Source organism: Uloborus diversus, chromosome 4 (assembly GCF_026930045.1).
Source record: "Uloborus diversus isolate 005 chromosome 4, Udiv.v.3.1, whole genome shotgun sequence".
Classification (NCBI taxonomy): Eukaryota; Metazoa; Arthropoda; class Arachnida; order Araneae; family Uloboridae; genus Uloborus; species Uloborus diversus.
This window is the reverse complement of record NC_072734.1, coordinates 12,641,741-12,662,114: the sequence shown is the minus strand read 5'-3', so window position 1 is coordinate 12,662,114 and position 20,374 is coordinate 12,641,741. Positions and strand designations below refer to the sequence as shown.

General features: G+C 30.7%; 1 protein-coding gene across 2 annotated transcripts in view; it reads right to left on the bottom strand.

The window, feature by feature from the left end:
* Positions 1-194: 194 nt before the first annotated feature.
* LOC129220348 (protein prune homolog 2-like) overlaps positions 195-20,374 on the bottom strand; it is a 58,254-nt gene continuing 38,074 nt past the window's right edge. The window contains exons 12-17 of one of the 2 annotated variants that reach the window (XM_054854754.1): positions 19,159-19,261; positions 18,572-18,703; positions 14,934-15,020; positions 12,527-12,625; positions 11,446-11,492; positions 2,542-2,664 (exon numbers count right to left, since the gene is read on the bottom strand). In XM_054854754.1, coding sequence (XP_054710729.1) covers positions 11,465-11,492; positions 12,527-12,625; positions 14,934-15,020; positions 18,572-18,703; positions 19,159-19,261 — 449 coding nt within the window. In that variant the 3' untranslated portion in view covers positions 2,542-2,664; positions 11,446-11,464. Of the gene's footprint in view, positions 2,665-11,445; positions 11,493-12,526; positions 12,626-14,933; positions 15,021-18,571; positions 18,704-19,158; positions 19,262-20,374 lie in introns of both variants that reach the window. The other variant, XM_054854753.1, reaches the window with a different exon arrangement.

The window sequence follows — 20,374 nt, the reverse complement described above, 5'->3', positions numbered from 1 at the left end:
AAATGTTCAACGAAAGTAAAATACTTTGTCGAACATTTCTGTTTTATTTTGTCCAAATTTGCAGTTACCCACTTGTAGTACTCAACCGATGATATGATTCAGCAAAACCACAGATAAAATTAATATTGCAATACATTTGTTAAATAACTGAAATTCTCACACTGAAAAAAGAAAATAGTCAAAGAAAATGCTTTTATTCAAGTATGTTACAATATAACATGCAGCACACAAAAAAGCCATTTTATATTGCACTTTTACACTGCTCTAAACTCTATTAATGGCATAACTGATAGACTTTTGTTTAGTTTCAACTTTGAGAAATGGATGGGTTTTTGAAACTGGATGGGTAAGTATGGACGAACTAGGTTTAGATATTTAGGACTACATGTGAAATTCTCAGTAGAGAAATAAAAAATAAATTAATATTCTATATTGTAGCTAGATTTTCTACGCTTTTAGCAAGAAAGAACACTAGCTTTTTAAAAAAGAATAGATAAAAAAAACAGCATCACTACAAACAAAAACAAATAAAGAAACATAAATTAGTCAAAAAAATCAGACCTGATGCAATAATTCTAATTAGTAAAAACCATTTTTTAAAACTCTTTAAAAATATTAATCTTTACAGATTGGTATTCAATTAATACAGAGAAACTTTCCCAAAACGACAAAACAAAAACTTTAGCACAACAATAAAAATATTAATTAGAAAGAATTTACTTTTGATTTTGAGGCGTGTTTTCGATTTGTATTTCCTTTTTTTTTCTTTTTCAATTTTCTCATAAAAACAATCATGATACTTAAAAACTACATGAACAGATTGAAACATATGCAATAGTTTGGTATTAAACAAGGAATGTGTTAAATTACTAAACTAAAAAAGCAACAAACGTATAAAAGATGAAGCTTTAAAAACTTAAATACAAAATATCAAAACTTTTAGAGGCCTTACATGGCAAATAAATTTAGAATGTGTGGACAAGTAAAGTTAAACAAAACAATGATACATTATAAGTAAAGCTACGTACTTGTTTTATTAAAATGGAATGTTTTCAGCTCATTCCTTCTTTGAGGATTAATGTTAATGAAGTGCAAACATGTGTTTGTAAATAGCTCAAGTTTGAATATATTAGAAACAAGCGCATGAATATGTTAACTTCATTTTTATGTCAAAGATACTTTTAAACAAAATTAAACTTAAAAAATTTTGTACAGTGTAATTATTAAAAAATGAGATCGTTCAGTAAAAAAATTCATGTCACACAAACACACAGAAAAAAAGAAAGGGAAAAAAGTCATAAATTATGATGCAAATCAATTAAAAATTATAATGCAAAAATAAATTTGTATATAGACTTAACATTAACACATAATCTGTATATCACATTGGGAGTGAATCTTAATTTTTAATAAATTTATATTTCTACTTTCATTTATTTAATAAGAAATAATTATATTTTTGATAGAACAGAGGGCATTACTTTTTTTTTTAAACTGCATGCATACAATAAGAAAGATTGTGAATGGTAGGAATGCCACTTATTTTTACAATTAGGTACATTTTTAAAAAACTTTTTGATTTCAATAAATATTGGGAATTTTTAAATAGATGCTCAATATCACATTAACCGAAATACAAATATGTTTTCTGGACACGCATAAAAAGCAAGCATCGGATATTTAAATTATATTTACATATTTAGACTATATTTTTTGCATCATTTAGAAGGAATGCATAGAATACATTATTTAAAATTTTAACTAACATAAGAATTGTTTCGAAAACATAATTATTAATAAAGATCATATTTATAAATATATGTTGTACTTTTATAAATAAGTATTAGATTCTTTGAACAAAATATAATAGTAAAAATTAAAAATTATATTTTGCTGAAAGGATCTGACAGTTTTTCTTAGATTATTTTTTATGATTTTCTTAAAGGAGCATGCATATGATAATACATGATAATTGTACGAATGTCACTTATTCTCATTAATATACTTCTTATATCCTTAAATATTGGATTACAATAAACATTGGGCTTTTTATTGAATGGATATCCAATATCATATTAACTGTAGTTTAAATCTGTTTCATTTTCTCTACACACATAACAAGTAAATAGTACATATTTAAAATATATTTACATATTTTTAATATACTTTTTAGCATTAAGGGAATGCATTGGATAAATTTTTTAGAAATTTAATGTAAGGATAGAATTTTTAACAAATAAATAAATTTTGTTCCCTAAGCGGAAATAAATATTTGGCAAATTTTATCACTCGCTTCAATTCAAGGATTGATTACCTTTGCCCCTGAAAGTCCGACTTCTCACACTAGTTGCAGAAGATACCCGCTTCGAGTCTGTGTATGTCGATTGTTATCCATACTACGCCAGCATCTGAAATTTCAGATAAATGCATTCAACACACACAAAACAGGAAGTTCTTCATATAAATGCTTTTCATCTTCTTTTGAATGTTCATTTGCTAGTTAAGTAGCACATAAAGCTCGTTAGTTTTCCTGATTGACATCACACTCTTAGTTGAAAAACGTTCGAAAAGTACTCGATTGAAGATATGTACTCGGGTGTTGGAACAAATTCTTTTGACTTCATCCTCTTTAAGCAGTCTGTTATCAATCTCTGGAAATCCAGTCTGAAATTAAGCAAATGCACAATGTTAGGCATAACTTTAAATATCCTGAAGGGTTCTTGCGTAAATGCAATAAAAGACATAAAAATGCCAAAATATATGAGTCGTTGGCACAAAAGTGATACACACTAATACAAATACAAATAAGTGGGCAGACAAGTGGGGTACGGCAGTAAATGGTGGGGAATATTTAGTGCTACATTAAGGTCAGGAAATAAGTGTACAAGTTATTATTTATAGGGTCCAGCCATTAGCCAGGCAGAAAATGTTATTGATCTGGGTGTTTTATTGAATCAAGACTTCAAGCTTAGTCACCAGTACAACATTTCAAGTAACAGAGCCAACAGAATGCTTGGGTTTATCAGTCTATCCATTTCATACAAATCCAAGAAGGTTCTTCTGCCTTTATATAAAAGTTCCATAACCACATTTGGGTATGCTGTTCAGTTTTGGTCTCCTCATCTCAAGAAAGATATATCTTTACAGGAAAGGGTTGAAAGAAAGGTTACTAGACTAGTAAGGGGACTTTCAGATTTAGATTATACCTGACTTAATAGGCTTAATATGTATAGCCTGGAACAAAGGAGAGTCAGAGGTAGGCTTGCCAGATTTCTGAAATGTTCAACTGGGACACCAGAGTGTTCCCTAACCCCTCCTCCAGCATTGCGAGTATTCCAAAGGGTACACACCCATGCCTAGCTTTTAGAATATTTTACAGGGTAGTTCGATCTCAACGCTATAAGTAAATGGTTACTAATTATGAACCTAAAACAGGTAGAAAAAATTACACAAGCAGATAGATTTGAAAAATTTACTCCTTGCATGTTGATACAGTAACCCCTCGTTATATTGCATTTTTCGGGGGACAAAGAAAGAGCACGATCTATCCAAAAGCGCGAAGTAATCGAGGTCATTAAAAATAGCTATCCATCCAACACCTACAAGTAAATTAGCAATTACTCTTTTTGACATGATTTTCAAATAGTTTCGATATAGTTCACGAATTTACTACCACACGTATTGAAACTTATACAAGATTTAAATTTAAGTAAATTTTCAGCGACAATATGAAATGGCGAATAAAGATGATCTTCATCAGCTACAGCATGATAAGAGTGAGCATTCCAGTGCCCTCTCATTCCCAGTAGACTTTCTAATCCCTTCAATTTGCAGTAGAAAATATGTGAAAAGTAAAAGTAACCAGATTGTTTAAAAATAACTATTTTGCCCAGAGCACTCTTCCATTCTTTGATGCAAATCCTGATTTGTGCAACCAAGCACAAATCTTTTCTGTGCAAACAGGTAGTCAGAGAGGGCGTATGTTCTCTTCTACTTGGACTAGTATGACACCTGCCTGCTGTCTCTCACTCATCATCACTTGTAAAGGTCTTAGTATCAATACAAAAGAAAATGTCAAGTCGTTTCCTCTGAAATATACTGCATGTACAATGGCTCCCAAAAGTCTTCGTACACCTACGACTTTCAACGAAATAGGTCCCAAATCATTGGTTAGAATTAATATTTCGGAATAGGTATTTAATTATAAGATCTATGATCAATTTTTAACAAAACTGTGTGAAAAGGTTTTAAAAAATACTAAAACTTAATTTTTTTAAAATCAAAAACCGAAAAGTGCCGGAAATTTTATCTCGCAAAAGTCTTCGTACACTTTATAAAATGTCTATATATTATTGAATTATCTAACTTTTGATTAAGTTATTAATTAGTAGAATATCATACAGTATTCATCACACCTTTTAAACGTCTGGGAATAGATTTCATTCTTTTTCTTTCTTTTTTTTAGCGTAATTTCTGAGTAAGTGTTCTACCACACTTCGAGTATTAATACTTCTAGTTCTAGTTTCGTTTTAAAGCCCTGTTTTCGTAATCTAGCCTCCAGATATCTCTAAATACGTTACATTAAGTTACAATCTGGAGATTGAGGGGGTATTTTCTAAACTTCAGTACAATTTTCGAGGCACTAAGACGCAAACGTTGAAAACCGTGTGCTTCTTATCGTTATCTTGATAAAAAACAAAGTTGTTTCCAATAACCAAATTTTTGACTAAGAGTTAAAAATTGGTTTTTAAAATATTTAAAGGAACAGCATGGTTCATTATTTCATCAAAAAATTACAAATTACCAAGTCCAGACCCCGAAGTGGTTTTTTGAGGGGAAAAAGTAGGAAATAAGGAATCAAAAATTAAAAAAGTAGGAAAAGTAGGAAAAAAATCGCTTAAAAAAGTAGGAAAAAATAGGAAGAGATAGGACTACACACACGTCAAGACGACTGACAATCATTAGTATGGAAAATAAACTAGTGGAAACAAAGATAGTAATTACAAAAATATGAAAATAAAATCTAAACAAAGAAACACCTTTCACCAATACAGTAATAAAATTTTTAAGTGTGAAAGAATAAAATGCAATATAGCGATCGCAAAATAAATAAATAAATAAATAATAATAATAAAACTCCTATTTTGGTTCAATAAAACCATTTTTGTTTCAGATTTGTTTTGTCAAAAACGAAAACATTCCTTCAAGAGCATCCATTTATCATTTAAAAATACTATCACTTTCAGCTCCTGTTATCATAAACTATGATACAAAAGCAAAGCAAATATTAAATTAGTTTTAGTCAAAAATAATCAGCAGTTGACATGCATTCTTGCATAATCAGAGGCAGATGTTTGAATTTGAAAAAAAAAAAAAGGGAAAACGACTGAAAATACAGAACTAAAATAAATGTGTTCTTAAATATGGGGCATAAAATTTATAACAAAATAATTAAACTAAATAAATAACGAAATAAGTCAACTAAAGGGTTTGTACTATGTTATGTATTTTTAGCATTCAACATACATTTTTGTTTCAGGCACGTCATTTATGGGGGTCAATTTCTCCCCTCCCTGGCTTTGGAAAATTAATGCTTAGCTATACATGTTTGTGCGGTTTTTTTTGTTTGCAGATAAAATTTGCATTCAGTATACATCCTTCGCTAGCCACCTCCGGGGGGGGGGGTCGGGGGAGGGAATCAAAGTGATGAGTCAGTTCTAATTTTAATCAAGCAATAAAAACGAATATTGTTTTAATGGTTTGATGATTTTTACCTCCTTCTTGTTCCAAAATTTTTTGGCACGAAAATAAAAGGAAACATCCATGCATGGTAAACATAACATTTTTATCAAAGACAAAGATCAGTTACTAATGTTTCTATGTACATAAAAGGGAAGGCAAATAGTTTATCTCAATCCTCACCATACAACAAAAATATTCATTCGGAAATTGTTCACGAAATTGAGAGTGAGGGGGGGGGAAGCACTTGGCATCAAATGCCTGCATATATCTCTTTCTCCCCCCTCCCTTTGATCAGGCGCAATAAGTACAATAACTTACAGTAGATACGCCGCATCGGTATAATTGCCGCACCCCGAAAAGAGTTAAGAGTCTGTCAAAAAATTTTCCTATTCCTATTCCTATTCAAGAGTCACAACTGACTACAACTGTATTTATGTCGAGGTCTGCATACTAGTGCCTTGCCTCCATTATTTTATATACCGATAGATGGCAGCACCATCACCGGATCGAACAGTTAATGAGAATTTAGAACTAGTCCAAGAGCTAATAGCTACCTGGTACTAGCACCCCCAGAGGTATCGTTTCACTTGGAGGACATTGAGACCACGAGCATATTTAACGTCGCCCAGTCCCCTTTAATGACGACGGTGGGTCTTCGACCAGCGGGGATCGAACCCGAGCCCCTCCGGCCCCGAGTCCAATGCCCTGCACCGATCAGGCTACCACGGCCCCAAAAAAATTTTAAATGCTCAGAAATGTCGCATTGCCAGAAACACAGCACATAAAAATGATGAGCAACTCCTCGATATTGATGATATATCAGAGTAGAAAATACCCATTAAAAAGAAAAAAATACATATTAATTTGTAGCTCTATCCCCCAACTTTTAAAAATGAGAAGAAATAAAAACAAAATATTGCATTTAAATTGATTTCCGATTTTTCTCCAAAAATCGGGAACGTTTTGCCCATCCAGGTTTTGCCGCTTTTTTTTTTTATTTTATTTATTTATTTATTTTTTTGCAAATACACTCTTTGCAAGGAAAGAAAATGAAATTTTATAAATTTTATAATCATGTTTACGATTTAGAATGAAAAATAATCATATTTATGTACGAAAAAAGTTTCCGCGATTATTTTTGAAGTGGTCCGTTTTTGCGAATTTCTGTTAGATGTCGCTTTTATGTTGTACTAACATCAATAAAATATGTACAGTATACAAGTTTTTCAGTTTTTGCTTCCTTATGTCCTTTTAAGGTTTTACATTGCCTTTCTGTTTAAATAGAGCTCCATTTCACTTGTAATCATACAAAAAATTGGCGAATAGGAAATTCGGTTTTTCCCGCATTTTTTGAACAGTCGGCCGTTTACTTTAATTAAAGCTTCTAATTGATGGGTAAATAATATATAATTGCATCAGAATGTGCCAGTATCTATTTTTTTTTAGTTTCGTTAATACAGTAGGACTGAAGTCAGGGCGATAAAAAGAAAAGTCGATCATAAACGCCGCAACGGCAAAAAAAAAAAAAAAGTCACTTACGAAAATTTAACTTTTAAACACACAAACGCCGCGGCGTTCCTTCCAGAAATTACTATAGTCTAGTCATTCAATGAAAAGCTAAGGATCCGGCACGATGCATTGTAAAAATAAGAATCATGCAATTAAAAAAAATACTAAAGAAAGAAAAAGTAGGAAAAAAAAAAAAGTAAAAAAAATAAGGAAAGCTCTAAAAAAAGGAAAATAAGGAAAATAGGAAAAAATTACAAATGCCAAGTCCTGATGCTGATATGCACCCTCATACTAAAACACCTTCACCGTCCTGATTAACTGATCCAACTAAGTTCTTAAGATTAAGTTCCTAATTTTTTCTTCTACTTACAGTTATACAACAATTAAACCAAAAATGTTAAATTAATTTTGATCTGTAAGTAAGACATGATTCTAAACTGTTTTTAGCTTATTTATCATTGATTTTGGGACAAAAGGCGTAAGCTTTCTGTTTTTCGCACGACCAAGAAATTGTCTGCGGGAAGAGGTTCCATTTAATCCAGCTAATCAAAGAGCTAGGCGAACAATTTTAGGTGAAAATTAAATGTAAAATGTTTCATTTAACTCTGCAGAAACTTTTACAGGACTCAAATGTGTATTTTTCATAATTTTTTTATTTTTAAATCTACGATCACGTTTTGTCAACTTTGCGGTTGACCTTTTCTTACCTTGTTTTCAGTCCGATTCCTTTCTTTAAAGCATTTTTTTTATCAAGCACCTTACTATACAAACAAATAAATTAACTAATTTAGAGACATTTCAAACCAATTTACCACTACTGTGGGAAAAAAATTCAAATTTTGAATGGCGTTTGCGGTTTTTTACGAATACCAGCCATTTTACAGTAATAAGCAATATATTAAGGAATAAATAAACAAAAAATTAAAGCCAAATGACTTATAAGGGTCAACACAATGCAAAAATATTAATAAAACGGTATATGATAATTTTAATCATGAACTTATTCGAAAATATTTGAGTGTACGATGACTTTTGTGGCGTGTTATTTCTCTGTCTCTTCGTTTTCTGACCCATTTCAAAAAGAAGATCCGTCAATATTTTGAAAAAAACCAATGGGTTATATTTAGAATGACATAGGAATGATGTGAAAAAATATTGGACTTTATATTCGAATTCAGTTTTGAGTTATTTTGGTTTTACTAAAAAATTTCAAAGTGTACGAACACTTTTGGGAGCCACTGTATGTACATTTGGATGGCAGGAGTTGCCGCTGCTTTTCCAGCGAATTCAGAATAGGAGCATCTTCGTATTGTTCATTGACAAAATAAAGAATATAAAGACCTTTTCTGAGTAATACCATATCTTTTCATGAATGGTTTCAAGCTCAAAGCAAGGTTTCTTTTTTCAGGTTTTAATATTTTGGGAGACAGAAGAAAGGAGCGATATATCCGAATGAGCGATATATCTAGGCGCAATATAACAAGGGGCTACTGTATTTACAAGTTATGTACTTAACTATGTAGTAAGAAGGAACACTTTGTTTTTAATCTTGTTTTGAAAATCCTCACAAGCTAATCCAATATCAATATTTCAAGTGAATGTTAGAAATGACAGAGTAATGATCTGAAATGATCCTTCCCAGTTGATTATTTTTAGACTTTTTTAGTCATCTGTAATCAAGTACTCTTTTTCCGGGACGTGAAGTAAATCGGCCGGGACACTGAGGTTTTGTCTGAAAACTGGGACTGTCCCGGTCAAACCAGGATGTCTGGTAAGCCTAGTCAGAGGGGACGTAATTCAGTTGTTAAAATTTATCAAAATGAAAGATGTTAATGCGTTACATTTTTGCACCGAAAGCAAAACAAGGGGTCATTGTTTTAAGCTGTTCAAATATCAGGCTTACCAGGAAATCAGGAAAAATGGCTACTTTAGTAGGGTTGTGGGCAATTGGAACAGCTTACCAGAAGAGGCGGTAATAAGCAAGAGGGTGGATAGCTTTAAGAGGGCCATTGATCTTCATTGGGACTAATAAATTGACTAGGACCAGCCTAGCTTGGAACAGACCCTGTTTCTGGTCGATACATTTGTATTTGTATTTTTGTCAACTGTTTTTTTATAACTTGTATTTACATGATCAGAAACTAGTTTTAACCTCATTCTACTTAATGTGAAAGTGGTGTAAGACTAGGTTCAACCTTTTGTCTCTAGACAGTCATTGTAAAATGGAACAGCAGTAGTGTTTTGTGTTGAATACTAAACCATTCAATAACTCAAAATCTTGTTTTATCAACTTACTCCTACACCACTTTTGCTCTCAACCGCTCATAACAAAAGTTCAATACGAGTAAGTATGAACCTATTCCAATATGAGTTCAGAAATCTCAGCAAAAGAAAAGAAATTCAAGGTCATTAGCTTTGTAAAATGAGGAACTTAGTTGAAGCAGAAACTGAAATATTAGTGCTAGTATATTTTATTTTTGAACATTAAATGTTTAAAATCTTCAAGAAAAAGAACATTGTTGCGCCACATGTGTAAATTTGTTTCCCCATGTAAGAGGCATTTCTGCGTAAGTATGTGATTCTGAATTCCCAGTACGTTGATTTTCAATTAAGATGCATTTGTTTTTATTTGATTTTTTAATAAATAAGTTACTATGGATGAATTGTCTTAGTTTTGATGTCAAGACTGGGACTCTGCTATGTTGTAAAATTTCCAATAATTTGTTAAAAGATATTAATATGAAAAAAACATGAAGACACATAGTTTTGTTACCTAAAATATAGACCAAAACTTTTAAAACTAAGTTGACTGCATGAATTACGAAAACTATTAGAAATTTTATGAAAACAAAATAGTTTTTCTGGAAAGGGGGTTATCCATAAATGATGTCATTCCTTGAGGACGACAGGGTTTGTGAATGTGTGAGTTAAGTGACAAGGGGTTAACATGAAGTATGACATCACATTCTTTAGTAAAAATATGGTTAAGAAAAATAGCATGACATGTAACAAGGGGAGGGGAAAGGTAAAATCTGACACATTGTGACAAAGAAGAGGAAGGGGCCAAAAATTTTGAATGAAAGTGTGACAATTATGGACAGCCCCAAAATAGATGATTGAATCATTATAAATTAAGGAATAAAATCTATCACGGTTGAATTCTATAAGAATTGAAACGTTTAAGGGAATGGCAAACCACCAAATCAAAAGCACTGGGTATTATTATATTGGAATGACACCCAAGAAAAAAATAGAAACTAGTCATGAACATAAGGAATCAAGAGTTGCCCGAATGCATATTCTAAATTTGGAAGAACAATTTTGTAAAGCATAAATTACAAAATAAATTGCTGCAGTGTTACTGCCAAACCTATGTATGCAACTTATTTTCCAATTCTTGCTTTGATAGTTAAGTAAGAACATGTTTTAAAAATTACTCAAAAAATCAAGAGTGAAAATGGCCTTTAATTAGCTTTATTTATTACATTTAACAATCTTTAATATGTTTCCCCAAATGTATAAATAGCAAAAATGCACAAGGTTAGAATTTTCTTATGTTTTACTTCTTTCATCTTCCCCAATTTGTTTTATTCATCTTAAAATTGATACTACAAGCTTTAAGTATGAAATGCATGAATTTGATTACAGAACTCTTGTAAGAAATGCAGCAAATCAATATGAACACTCAATTAATAAGTTAGTCAAAAAATTAAAAAAAAACCTAAGATGAAGACAAAAAATTATGTTCAAAAGAGCTAAAATAACGTAAACATAAATGTAACACAAATAAAATGAATTGTGAAATACATTGCAACTTTGGGGCGACACAAAAGGCATTTACCAATGACAAAGCTTTGACTAAATAACAAGGATGATGATAGATACAGTAAAACCCCTCTAATGCGGACACAAACGGGACAAATTTTTTTGTTCACAATAGAGGGGTGTTCGCAGAACAGGGGTTTTATAATGTTATATGCATTGGAATCGGGGAATTAAAAAATGTCCGTATAAGAGGGGTGTCCGCACTTGAGGGATGTCCGTTAGGAGGGGTTTTACTGTAGTTTGTTTAAATTTGTGTTTCATTAATGTTAATATTAATTTCCATTTGACATCTTCTCAAAGATTCACTACTTTCAATATTAAGTTACAGTTCAAAACAACAAGAATACAGTAATATCCAAGAAAACCTACCCTGGTGTAAACACCTGCTTTAATCAGGAAAAAGATCCTCGTCAAATCTTTAAATAGTTAAAGAAATGTTAGTGACAGTTATTTACAACAGTAACAGTTTTACAACATAACAAATGGTTAAGGAAACATTATTATTATTTTGGCATTGAAATTACTTTAGACATGGTTAAAAGTTAAAAGAATTAGTAACAGAAGCTAAACCTTTAATTTTTATGTTTTTTAAGGAAGAGGGAGGGGAAGATAAATGAACATCCAAGAATATTCTATCAGCACATAAATTTTGCAAGAAAATGCGTTTTCTTTCCTTAAGCAAGAAAAAATGAACAAATTAATGAAAATGTAGTAAAATTTCTAAAATTAATTTTAAAAACTGCACCCAGGGGTGTTGACAAGATAGGCGTGGGGCACCGCAAAGTGTCTATCCTATCAATTTATATATATATGTAATACAGAAGTCTAACTATATAATATGTAATAGAGATAGACTAGAGAGTTGTGAAAATATTCTAATTCTTCAAATGATGCTGGAAAGTGCAAAAGTTTGGCAACTTCTGCCTAAATATCATAATGCCTTTGGATTATAAAGAATTTTTATCTGGTTCCATTGCCGTCACTGAAATCAGACAATAACTTGGCTGTCATAACTTGGCACTGAGACTGCAGTTTTTGATATAAGCAACTAAATTACTTTTAGAGAATAAAATAAAGGTTCCAAAAAAACTACGCAAACATTAATCAATTAATGTTTCAAAGTAAAAATATTCTTTTTGATGAGGCATTAAGTTTAAAGACAGAACAAGAAAGGAGAGTTTACGAAGGTCTCGGTTCTTGAGCCCAAAACGTCTTTGAAAAGTCAATAAAACTAATATCAAATAAAAATTACCTGTTTATGGTCCAGCTCCTAAGTTAAGCTGAATGTTTAAATCTTTTTTTTTTTTCAAAGTATTAATTTTCAACTTTGTGCATTATGTGTAAAAAAATTTGAGAGGAGGGGATATAAAAATAAAGAATTTTGTTTTGTGCAACCATTAAGAAAAAAAAAAAAAACAAGCAATTAAAATTATTTATAAATCATACTTACTGCTTAACTTTATCTGGAATAGATACATGATCAAGAGGAATAAGAGATGAAAGCTCTTGCAAGCTGTACACAAACTGCAGTTTCCTGGTAAACTTTGAGCTAAAAATGAAAACATATCTGATGAATCTATAATCTTATCATTCACACATTTAACTTGGCATACGTTATACAATCATTTAGGTTTTGCATAATCATTTAGGAACATATCTCTTTTGTAGAAAGGAGTAAAGTATCTGAACTCATATTTTGCACAAAACGAAAAGGGAACATATAGAAACTATACTATCCAAGTATACATAACAAACTTGTTAAAATTGAAACAAATGATACAGAATGGTATACTGTGCAGCGGAGAGGAAAACCTTCTGTCGTCTTAAACAATACAGCGAAGCTTTGCAGACATGAATGCACTTATGAGTTGGGAGAAGCAAAGGAAAAAAGAACTTCAACTTTTGATTTATAATTCCATGAATATTTTAATTTACCAAAAATATGAATAAGATATTGTGAGGTAAAAAGGTATTTGCATATTTAGTGATTTTGCAAAGTAAACAAATGTATATATTTATTTTTTTTTTCTGCGGCTTAATGTTTTTATATAATACAACCTTCTGATAAATTGTTTAATGATCGTAATAATAATATTCCACCATCATCAACATACTGTATATACATGTCAATACCTTAGCTGAAGTTATTTTAAAATAACATATACATAAAAAGTCCTTATTTTATAAATTTAGCAGAAGCTTCCTCCATAAGATTCTTCTCAAAGACAAATTGAACATGTGATTGGAGAAATGTAGGGTGCAATGTGTGTGGAGACTTTTGATTCATTTTTACATTTACAAAAAAAATAGGAAGATTTTTAAAAAAAATTAAGAAAATCTAGAAGAATCTCAGCCTTTATATCCAGACAAAATTTTATCAGAATGACTTCTTGGGAATCTAATGAAAATTTCTAACCTATTTTGTTCACAATACATCTATTTATTCATTCTAGTATACCTTTTGCTATTTTAATTGCAAAATTTTTAAAAAGGTACACGCACATACAAAATTGTTCAGAAGTACTATTTTGACTGTAACAAACACGGACATGTATATCTATGTATGTGCAATGTGTATATCTACATTTGCACATTAAGTATTGAAATTTAATCAGTGATAAAAATCATTTAAAGTTCATTTTCGTCACTCACTTTATTTTTATTGTGTTACACGCTAGCTCTTATTCCAGGGTTCGTACTCAATTTCAGAAATAAAATGAAGGAGTTTTGGAGGAGTTTTGAAGGAGTACTAATGGGCTATCATTAAATGATGTCACAATTTTTTTCAACACATTTGACCCCTTCTCCCTTTATAACAAAGTGTCACACTTCACCTAACTCATCCTCTTGTTACATGTCATATTTTTTTAACATATTGTTACAATAACTGTGTGATGTCACTTTTTGTCACATTCTCTCTCCCCTCTTGTCACAATTTCATGAGCCCGTCTCCTCCTCAAGGCATGACATCACTTGTGGATGACCCTTTTTACAATATCATAACTGCAATTAACTAAACAATTGTTTCTTAACACAATCACTTAATATTGTACATCTACTTATGAAGTTTTAAATATTTAAATAATAATTAGACAACCTGACTCTAGCTGCTGAAAGTGTGGTGGAGGGAAAAACAATAATCATAAAACTTGACAAAATAGCCAAGCACCATTTAAGCATGTTTTACTTCACTTATGAAATATTTTAGTCTTCTAATAAAATTTTCACCTTCAACTTTTATGACTTAACTATGGGCAATTTGTAAATCACATCTTTATGAAAAAAATATAAATGCACGAAATTACTACATTAAAATGGCCCTTGTGACGAAGTTAGTTGTCAATCAAAGTATTATAAGTTACTGTCATCAGAGGAAGATTAAGTCTTAAACTAAAAAAGAAGGAGTTTTGAAGGAGTTAAAAACCAAAATGAAGGAGTTTGAAGGGCCCTTCAAGAAAATTTCCTAAATGAAGGAGTATTGGAGGAGTTTTGAAGGAGCGTACGAACCCTGTATTCGAATACGCTTTGTGAAAAACTATTTTGATAACTGATAATTGCAGTGCTAAAATAATTTAAGAAATTTCTCTTAAAATAATTTTATTACCGCTTTGCAATAACAAAATCTTTGATATTAAGAGTTTTAAATAGTTGTGATTGACAAAATAATTAAATACCTTTAATTTTAATTTTGAAAAGATGTTTTTTTTAAGTTTAAATTAAAAAGATAAAAATGTTTTAACATTTTAAAAGAAGCACTGTTGCATCTGCATGACTGCACTTCAATTGAATATTTTAAATTTATTAATTATTTCAGTTTTTAAGTATGCATGAAGACAATGAATAAAACAAAAACTTACCTAATAAAAGGTCTAGTCATAATAACAATTGTTTTCAACCAAAACGTTGGATGAACCAAGTAAAGGCCTTTTAAATTTTTTCGTAATCTAATTAGAAAAACAAACAAAAAAGAATAAGTAAGTTTTCAAAATACATTAGAATATGCAATTACAGACTTTTAGAATTCATATATGATTTTTACGTACTAAATTGTGTAAATGTTTCATTAGAAACTTCAAAAATGAGTTGAGAAACAAGTTTTAACATGAGAAGTATGAAATGACAATAAATAAAGTAAAAATTATCAAGCAACCAATTACAACAATCAGCTGTTACAAGGCTTTGACAGAGACATTATTAGTGTAAATAATTCAATGCTGAAAGAAAAAACTATGAGTGGATATGCTCATTGCACTAATCACATTCACGCATTCTCAGGATATGATAGAACCAAAATTTTGAACTAATCACTAAGCTCTGAAAAATTCTTGTAATGACTGTAAGCTGTAGTTTCTAGACAATTTGAGCTTATATTTCAGTAATATTTAAACACACAGAATGTCAATCTTCAGTCAAATATGTTTAGTAAACGACCTGGGGCGTTTGGAATGCTTAGAATGCTAAAAATGTACAGTCTTGAGCAAAGAAGAGACCGAAGGGACATGATTCAGTTGTTTAAATTTATTAAAATGAAAGATGTTACAGGGCTAAAGTTTAGCACTGAAAACAGGACAAGGGGTCATTGTTTTAAGCTATTTAAATCTCAGGCTAACATGGATATTAGGAAAAAAATTTATTTTAGCAAGGCAGTGGAACCGTGGAACAGCTTACCGGAAGAGGTGGTAATGAGCAAGGGAGTAGATAGTTTTAAGAGGGCCATCGATCTTCACTAGGCATTGTAAATTGACTAGGCCCAGCCTAGCTGGGCCCAGAGCCTGTTGCTGGTCATCACTTTTGCATTTCAGAGCTTTTCTGTATACCTGTCTTTAAAATGTTATTCTAGTGGGTGCCTTTAATACTTCGAAACTCACACTTCTTTCATGTTGGAAATATCTTGAAAAACTTATTTTGAAATAAACTATTTTTTAATGAGTGATACCTACAAATTTAAGTAACATTTTACAGAATTTATATTGAAACCTTAATCAGCCAAAATAAAACAAACTCACAAAACTAGGAAGTAGTAAAACTGGCATTAGTTTGTAGTTTATTTATAATCACAAGGAGGATTCAAAGACGGCATTAGAAAATTGAAAGAAATATCAATTATATCAAAGTTCCTATCGTATTGAATTTCATTCTTTCGAACGGTAATCATCGTGAAAACATTATCTAACAACATAAAATTGTTCAGTATTTATTTGTATGGTTTGCATAAAAAGACTACCATTGGTTCAGAAAATACCACTTTTAATTAAAATAGAGAAAAGTGAATTTTTGTACTTAAATAAAACATTTATTGAGAATTGACAAATATTTCAGGTGAACTTGTAAAGTCCATACATTATTCTTTGTTTTTGTAGATGAAGGATAGCAAGTTTAAAGAAAGAAAAAAAAAAAACAGGGTTCATACACCTGTGGTTAAAAAAAATTCCTTGACTTTTCCAGGTTTTCCAGGTTATTTTTTAAAAAAATTCCAGGTTACTCGCTTCATTCAAAAATAAGTTTAAATAACAATATTTTCAAAATAATCAAAATTGTTTAAAGTAGCAATGCGTAAGAACTGAAATTTGTCCACTTGTAGATTGAAAAAAAAAATATCTTGGCTTTTTTAAAAAAAAATTTCTCTCACAATTTAAGTGTTTTTTTTTTAAACATTTTGTTCAAAATTGTTTTTATTTGTTTACTACTTGTTGATATGATTTTAATTATAATTAAATAAGATGATTTGGATGATATGATTTTTTGGAAAAAGGCTGTGAGGTCGCTGAGGCTGTATTCGATAGCTTCGGAGTACTCTAGTGCTTTTCTTTGCACATCACGGACAAGACAATAACAACTCGTTGAAAACCAAGTACTTGCAACTTATTTTAGCATTTCTTTGATGCCATGTCATGCATATTAGCGTTTTGCTTTAATCGTGCAGCAATCTTTCTCAGCTTTTGGTTTACAACACTTCTTATTTTCTTATTAGTATGTAGCACAAAACATATTGAGCAAAATACAAAGCTATTTTTCAGTATAAATATGATTAACTTGTATCGATGGGCATACTATATAATGCATAATAACAAAAATCAACATCCGTCGATCATAGGCCGATGCCAATAATCATCAGTTTTTTTCTTTTGCATATAAAGGATGCTTACATTAAAATGAAAAATTTTCTTTTCTAGAAAATTATCAATTTAAAAAAATTCATAATTAATTGTACATTTACTTTCAATAGTTTACATTGAGATAAACATCCAATTATGCTTTTGTAAATTTCTGTCTGCTTCCATCTTTCAAACGACCAAATATGGCAGCAACTAAGTAAATAATTTAAGATAATAAGTAGATTTTTAAATTTGTAACATAAAAGTAGTTAATAAATAATTAATTATCCTTAAAAATCTACAATTAAGACAAAATAGTCAGCTTTTAACACATAAGTGTCTAAATCAATCAGAATAAAAAAAATGTTCTGGAGATAAAATTTCGCTTTTTTCAAGAAAATAATTACGAATTATCTGGAAAAAAAGGGCACATTTTTCATTATCATCAATAGTTTGCATTACAATAAGCACCCGATGCCATTTTCGGAAACTTAGGCACTTAAAAAGTCTTGTGTACCGCCATCTTGGGAATGACCAAATATGGGGGCTACGACAAAAAGTTTAAAAATAATATTTTTAATTTCTAGCATGAAAACAATTTAAAAATAATAAATCTTCATAAAACTACAATTCAGTTGAAACGTTTTAGCACATTTGCGTCGATGGCAATGAGGATAAGGTTAAGATTTAAGAACAAAATTTTTAATTTCTCAGGAAAATTACATATTTAAAATAAAATTTAAAACAAAAAACAATTTGCAGCACATTTTGCATTATTTTCATTAGTTTGCAGTTAAAGAAAACATCCAATTCTGCTTTGTTTTTGGGAACTTAGGCATTTAAGCATTGTGTCTACTTCCATCTTATGAATGACCAAAACTGGCGACTACGTTTCACTCGTAGCTGAAAAGACTAAAAAAACAATTTTCCTGATCAACCCTACCATCCACAGGCTTGTGCTTCAGAAGCAGTAAATTGTCTTCTCCCCTGTTAAATTTGTGCTGAATTCCTGTTCACCCTAGGAAATTTTTCTTGGGAACTATTGAGAGAAAAAAAAAAGGCGTCTGCAAAAGTTTTTTTTTTTCGTTCGCCCATTTTTAATTGCTAGCGTCATTTTGCCTCAAAACTTTTACCATTTTTTACAGGAAACATCAATAAAAACGAAGATTGGATCTGAGGGTACAAAATTTCCCCCGGGAAAAGATTGGAAAAAAAAATTTTGTGGCAAAATTGGAAATTTCCCTGACATTTTTAACGATGTCATTTTTTCTGACAATTCCAGGTTTTCCCAGAGCGTATGAACCCTGAAAAAACAATTGGATCAAAGTAGTTCATGTTTAAAGATAAGTTATTATAAATGGAGAAAATAAAAGATGCCTCATATATAGTCAAACATTCACCTCCTGTCAATCATTTGGTAACAGCGCTTCAGCCACCTAAAACTAGGCATATTGCTTCTTTCAGTGGCACCATGTAGATAAACAAGAACATAATCCTCCGCAACCAATTCATTCAGAGTTGTAATTACATATCTAGGTATAAAAAGAAGAAAAAAAAACGACATAAGAACAATTAGCAATCTAAGTGCACCACATGCACTTCGATGCAGATAATTTTAAATTACTGCTAACCCATTGTGTGCAATGATTTTAACAAAGTTTTCCACAAAATTTCTGGCCTTTATATGAGAGTTCACCTGTGCAGTTTTTTTCCCCATGAAATAAGTTATCAAAACATTTTATTTATTTAACATGAATTTAAACTTTAGTTTATAATTGTTATGTATTTCTATAGTTGAATGTTTTACGTATATTTCATATTTGTATGAAGATGACAAATGTTTCATGTTTAAAACAAATGTTAAGCAAGAAGTTCAAAAATTTTCAAGCATTTTGATGCCACGTAGCTATATCAAAACATAATAAATGAACTGCTTAGGTGATTTTTAGAAACATTTGTAAAGATGTACAAAAGGAAGTGAACTTACAAGAAGAGATTATCCATAACATAATCATAGTCTTTTCGACTACGATCAGGCAAGTAGCAAGCAGAAAATATGATGATGGCATTGTGAGCATCTCCTTGGTATCCTAAAGGGGAGAAAAATCACATAAATAACATTGAATCAAAATAATTTTAATTAATGAAATTGCCTGAAAAATGTCCTATATTACAATTATTCATGAAACCATACTGTGCCTTTTTAATTACTAATATTAAGGAGCTAATGACACAATTTGGGCAATTCTTTTTGTGTCTCCATGCTTAAGGAACAAAAGCTCACAGAAAAATAATAATAATAAATAAATAAAAATAACTCACACATGGAAAAAATCTGATAGGTTTAAAATCTTTTATGCAAGAGATATTCTCTTTAAATCCAGGCTCCTACACCCTTTGTGAAAAGAAATTCCCTGACTTTTTCAGATTTTACAGAAAAAAATCAATGAAATTTCAGACTTAATTTTTGGATTTACAGCTTTCTAAATGACTCTAAAAATTATGATTTCCATTGCGATGTAAGTAAAAACAAACTATTAACCATTTTAGTATCAAAGCTTTAATACTTGTTCTATAATTCTGCTTTCTACTGATATGGTAAAACTCCGGATAAGTACTTGCTTCATGTGCAAATACATATACTCATTTTGGTTTTGATGAAGTGAATAGAAGATAGAAAAACATATAAGCCTACTTACTACTGCAGTTTATGATAGGGGCGGCAAATATGGGAGTCGAGAGGGGGCGGTAGAACCCCCAAATTTTTCGATAGGAATGATAAAAAATGAGCAAATTCAATTTACGTAAATTGTAAATCAATGTTCAACAAAAACAATTTTGCTGGTACTCCATAATGGTTGATGAAACTCGACACATTTTCAGACATAAGCAAGTGTTTTCCATTTTTTTTTAATTATTAGAAATTCATCAAGTCTTTACCGGTCTTTTCAGAACAGAAAAAACTGAAGAATCATGGTTAATTTTATCTAAAGACGTAAGTTCCTCATATAGGCTAAATATCTTGTTCTTGTGTGTTCTGCAGGGTTACCAGATTGCTTCTAGGAGTGAAAAGGGGGAGGGGGGATATTTTTGAGATTGAGTGTAATTACTGGTTATAGAGTATTTATAAGGGGTGATAAACAATCATGTTTCAATACCTTTCGAAAGTTTCCTCTCAGTATGTTTATTTGTGAGTACACTTT